At 44.7% G+C, this 6,000-nt stretch overlaps 1 protein-coding gene across 1 annotated transcript in view; it reads left to right on the top strand.

Moving 5' to 3' along the window:
- Window positions 1-2,030: 2,030 nt before the first annotated feature.
- Window positions 2,031-6,000, top strand: part of LOC115102246 (AMP deaminase 1-like) — a 32,516-nt gene continuing 28,546 nt past the window's right edge. The window contains exon 1 of the mRNA XM_029621964.2: window positions 2,031-2,168. Within this exon, the coding sequence (XP_029477824.1) occupies window positions 2,147-2,168 (22 nt within the window). The 5' untranslated portion in view covers window positions 2,031-2,146. The remainder of the gene's footprint in view (window positions 2,169-6,000) is intronic.

Below are 6,000 nucleotides of genomic sequence, written 5' to 3'. Positions count from 1 at the left end.
TACCCAGTGCCCCCACTGCCCACCTCCCTCCTCTCTTTACCCAGTGCCCCCACTGCCCACCTCCCTCCTCTCTTTACCCAGTGCCCCCCACTGCCCACCTCCCTCCTCTCTTTACCCAGTGCCCCCACTGCCCACCTCCCTCCTCTCTTTACCCAGTGCCCCCCACTGCCCACCTCCCTCCTCTCTTTACCCAGTGCCCCCCACTGCCCACCTCCCTCCTCTCTTTACCCAGTGCCCCCCACTGCACACTTCCCTCCTCATCTCTCTGACTTGATGTCTTTAACTGGCTGCACACGGAAATAAGCTTTGACATTTGGGATTGCATTCTCTAAATAGATTGGTTGTGTCTTTGGGGGAGGGGAGGGGGTGGCATTGGAGATTCGGGCATGAGGTTGGGGCAGGGGCTCAGTTGTTCAGTGTGTTCTTGGCCTCTATCCCAGTACCATCTCAAAAGTGTACAAAAAAAACGATGTCCTCAAAAAGCTTCCATGAGCTGCCACTCCAAACAAATTTCCAAACTCTGAGATATGTGTTAACTTGTCTTTTCAAGGTTACTCAAAATACATTTCAGAACGTTTTGTTTATTCTCAATACGTCCTTTATGTTGTAAAAGTATCTGGTCAGATTGGTTTACTTTGCTGAGCAAGTTTAAGTCCTATTAGCTCAATTGTTGAGTTTTGGCACCCTTTCAGAGCATGACAGTGGGCGAAAGGAGAATATTTTATACTTCAGATTACATTATCTTTTCCTCAGTGAACATTTTCTTACATGTTTTAACCCTTACCCTGTCAGGAAGTGGAGGATGTCAATTATGCAGTGCAAGACAAGCAGGACCATTGCATGATCCACACACCCATAAAATCATGTGATATCAAATCAAATGTATTTATAAAGCCCTTACATCATCTGATGTCACAAAGTGCTGTACAGAAACCCAGCCTAAAACCCCAAACAGCAAGCAATGCAGGTGTAGAAGCACAGTGGCTAGGAAAAACTCCCTAGAAAGGCCAGAACCTAGGAAGAAACTGAGAGAGGAACCAGGCTATGAGGGGTGGCCAGTCCTATTCTGGCTGTGCCCGTTGGAGATTATAACAGAACATGGCCAAGATGTTCAAATGTTCATAGATGACCAGCAGGGTCAAATAATAATAATCACAGTGGTTGTCGAGGGTGCAACAGGTCAGCATCTCAAGAGTAAATGTCAGTTGACTTTTCATCGCCGATCATTCAGAGTATCTCTACCGCTCCTGCTGTCTCTAGAGAGTTGAAAACAGCAGGTCTGGGACAGGTAGCACGTCCAGTAAGCAGGTCAGTGTGCCATAGCCGCAGACAGAACAGTTGAAATTGGAGCAGCAACACGGCCAGGTGGACTGGGGACAGCAAGGAGTCATCAGGCCAGGTAGTCCTGAGGCATGGTCCTAGGGCTCAGGTCCTCCGAGAGAGAGAAAGAAAGAGAGAAAGAAAGAAAGAAAGAACGAGAGAGAGAATTAGAGAGAGCATACTTAAATTCACACAGGACACCATATAAGACAGGATAAATACTCCAGATATAACAGACTGACCCTAGCCCCCCAACACAAACTACTGCAGTATAAATACTGGAGGCTGAGACAGGAGGGGTCGGGAGACACTGTGGCCCTATCTGACGATACCCCCGGATAGGGCCAAACAGGCAGGATATAACCCCACCCACTTTGCCAAAGCATAGCCCACACACCACTAGAGGGATACTTCAACCACCAACTTACCATCCTGAAACAAGGCCGAGTATAGCCCACAAAGATCTCCGCCACGGCACAACCAAATGGGGGGCTCCAACCCGGACAGGAAGATCACGCCAGTGACTCAACCCACTCAAGTGACGCAAATGAGTGTGTGCTTTTGAACTTGTAACACCAGACCCTCACCCTCTCTCCCGCTATGTGTACTTGTCAGTGAAACTTGGCATGTTAAAACTTAAAATAGAGTGGTGACGCGGAATCCTCTGTCATGCATCCAGTGTGGGCACAGCAAGCTCTGGTTACACAGCGCAAGCACAGTTTCATATTGCATTGGAGAGGCAGAGGGCTCCACACTTCCCGCTACACCAGACCATTAGCTGACCAGCTTTGCCAGGCCTCAGGGATCGAGTTTGTGGAAGGGAACCATGCCTAAAGTCAATATGCCAGGTGAGTCGTCTGGTGGGTGCCACTGCTGCCACAGACTGCTGCCCCACTTCCAAGCCATGCCCAGGCCTGAGATTGTTGGTAGTCCTGTCATGCAGCATTGTAGCCAGTAGAACACAGGTTTCCAGAGTGCAGTGTTTTATATATGAAAACGTAGTTCTTTCGTAAATAGCCTTTATTGAAGTACAATGATTTCTCGCTCTAATCATAATCTTCCAGGGTTTATATTTATTTAAAAGCTTGTTATTAAAGGGTGACTGCACTTCCTGATTTAACCTAGTGTTTCAACAATGATCATTAAGAAATGCTAGCAAGTTCATTTTGCGTGACCTGGGTGGGCAGGGTTTGCTTATTTTTGACCATTCCATTGGTCATCCTAAGGAGAGGTCTCTGCCCACCCGGGGCACCGGGCCATGCAAAGCGAACCTGAGTTGTCGTTTAACAGAAAACCACCACACATGTAAATAGGCAAAAGGGGGAATTAATTGTTGACATAATTGTAATCCAAACCAAATCCTCAAGTAAGTCATGAAGCAGTGACTAACCATACTCCGTTTTGGACGAGACTGACTTTATAACCAAAATGATCCTATTTACACTTTGTAGTACATTTTGACACTAGTATAAATGTTTGGCTCCTATCGATGCCACATAGGCCAGTAAAGGGCAGTTGACCTTTAATGGACTACTCATATTTTATTGTGAACGTCAAACTCTAAATATGTGTTGGTAACTCAAATTTGATGGTCACTTACCTCTGCTGATTTTGTCAGAATCATTTTTCTTTCAGACAATCCATTCAGAAATGTTACTTGTAAAGATTTATACAGGATAAAAGTTCCTAATCTCAATTTGACTCAATATCAGAAAGCTTTGATATGTTGACTGACTAATCCAGTCGCACCAGGTCATAAGCACAGACTAGCCAACAGTTCAGGTGATAAATTCCCATTGAGGCACTTGTTTGTCTGTCAGTACCACTCTGACGTTATAATTGGTGGGCAGAGAATTGGCTTGACAGCTTTAATACGAAGTCATTAAGGCGTAATTTGAGCCTCTACCTATGGACAAGCAATCCAAAATTACAAAATACTTCAGAGTGTTGGGGAGTCTTCCCAGGTCCAGTATTTCTGTTATATATAGACATGACTATATGTTACATTGAACATGGATGTGGACCAATATGCATGTGGACCACTACAGTTGAAGTCGGAAGTTTACATACACCTTAACCAAATACATTTAAACTCAGTTTTTCACAATTCCTGACATTTAATCCTTGTAAAAATTAGGATCACCACATTATTTTAAGAATGTGAAATGTCCGAATAATAGTAGAGAGAATGATTTATTTCAGCTTTTATCTAATTCATCACATTCCCAGTGGGTCAGAAGTTTACATACACTCAATTAGTATTTGGTAGCATTGCCTTTAAATTGTTGAACTTGGGTCAAACGTTTTGGGTAGCCTTCCACAAGCTTCCCACAATAAGTTGGGTGAATTTAGGCACATTCGTCCTGACAGAGCTGGTGTAACTGAGTCAGGTTTGTTGGCCTCCTTGCTTGCACACGCTTTTTCAGTTCTGCCCACACATTTTCTATAGGATTGAGATCAGGACTTTGTGATGGCCACTCCAATACCTTGACTTTGTTGTCTTTAAGCCATTTTTGCCACAACTTATTGCCACAACCTATTGTATTCTTGGGGTCATTGTCCATTTGGAAGACCCATTTGTGACCAAGCTTTAACTTCCTGACTGATGTCTTGAGATGTTGCTTCAATATATCCACATCATTGTCTTTCCTCATGATGTCATCTATTTTGTGAAGTGCACCAGCCCCTCCTGCTGCAAAGCACCCCCACAACGTGATGCTGCCACCCCCGTGCGTCCTGTTTGGGATGGTTTTCTTCAACTTGCAAGCCTCCCCCTTTTTCCTCGAAACATAACGATGGTCATTTTGGCCAAACAGTTCTATTTTTGTTTCATCAGACCAGAGGACATTTATCCAAAAAGTACGATCTTTGTCCCCATGTGCAGTTGCAAACCGTAGTCTGTCTTTTTTAATGGCAGTTTTGGAGCAGTGGCTCCTTCCTTGCTGAGCGGCCTTTCAGGTTATGTCGATATAGGACTCGTTTTTATTGTGGATACGTGTACCTGTTTCCTCCAGCACCTTCACAAGGTCCTTTGCTGTTGTTCTGAGATTGATTTGCACTTTTCACACCAAAGTATGTTCATCTCTAGGAGACAGAATGCATCTCCTTCCTGAGCGGTATGACGGCTGTGTGGTCCCATGGTGTTTATACTTGCGTACTATTGTTTGTACAGATGAACGTGGTACCTTCAGGCGTTTGGGAATTGTTCCCAAGGATGAACCAGGCTTGTGGAGATCCACAAAAACAATTCTGAGGTCTTGGCTGATTTCTTTTGATTTTCCCATGATGTCAATCAAAGAGGCACTGGTTTTGAAGGTATGCCTTGAAATACATCCACAGGTACACCTCCAATTGACTGAAATTATGTCAATTAGCCTATCAGAAGCTTCTAAAGCCATGACATCATTTTCTGGAAATTTCCAAGCTGGTTAAAGGCACAGTCAAGTTAGTGTATGTAAACTTCTGACCCACTGGAATTGTGATACAGTGAGTTATAAGTGAAATAATCTGTCTGTAAACAGCTGTTGGAAAAATGACTTGTGTCATGCACAAAGTAGATGTCCTAACTGACTTGCCAAAACTATAGTTTGTTAACAAGAAATTTGTGGAGTGGTTGAAAAAAAGAGTTTTAATGATTCCAACCTAAGTGTATGTAAACTTTTGACTCAACTGTATGTGTGTCTGTAAACAATTGTTGGAAAAATGACTTGTGTCATGCACAAAGTAGATGTCCTAACTGACTTGCCAAAACTATAGTTTGTTAACAAGAAATTTGTGGAGTGGTTGAAAAAACGAGTTTTAATGATTCCAACCTAAGTGTATGTACACTTCTGACTCAACTGTATGTGTGTGATGCCTTTTAAGCTGTGTTTGGACAATTAGCCCATTTCTGATCTTTTTTGTTCTTAGGCTATTGTTATCCAAACATTATGTTAAACAGCTGGGTCATGTGATGTCTTCCTTGGAATACCGGTACTGAATAGAACTGTATCATCACCATCAGCACCCTGTAAGACTAACAAGTTACTGAGTGTCATTCTAATCATAAGAGGGCATTGCTGCCTAACAGAAAATCTGCAGAATTGCTCCAGCAATGTATTCAAGGCATGGTCATGGCATTCCGCCAAGGTCTGGAATCCTTCCATAAGATCTCGAAGTAACTCCTTGTGTCTCCCAGTGGTGGCTCCTAGATAGGAGATGGCGTTGCGGAGCTGGTCCGAGTCTGCTGGGTCAGTCATGGCCAGTTCGCACTATCAAGGCTCAGGATAAGACCCAGATGCAGACAGTTCGACTCACAGATGTTTATTAACAAAATAGGGGTCAGGCAAATGACAGGTCAAGAGCAGGCAGAGGTCAATAATCCAGGGCAGAGTCAGTAAGGTACAGAACAGCAGGCAGGCTCGGGGTCGGGGCAGGCAGAGGTCAGTAATCCAGGGCAGAGTCAGTAAGGTACAGAACAGCAGGCAGGCTCGGGGTAGGCAGAGGTCAGTAATCCAGGGCAGTCAGTAAGGTACAGAACAGCAGGCAGGCTCGGGGTCGGGGCAGGCAGAGGTCAGTAATCCAGGGCAGAGTCAGTAAGGTACAGAACAGCAGGCAGGCTCGGGGTCGGGGCAGGCAGAGGTCAGTAATCCAGGGCAGAGTCAGTAAGGTACAGAACAGCAGGCAGGCTCGGGGTCGGGG

This window comes from Oncorhynchus nerka, linkage group LG20 (genome assembly GCF_034236695.1).
Source record: "Oncorhynchus nerka isolate Pitt River linkage group LG20, Oner_Uvic_2.0, whole genome shotgun sequence".
NCBI lineage: Eukaryota > Metazoa > Chordata > Actinopteri > Salmoniformes > Salmonidae > Oncorhynchus > Oncorhynchus nerka.
The sequence above is the reverse complement of the archived record's forward strand: the minus strand, read 5'-3'. Positions and strand labels throughout refer to the sequence as shown.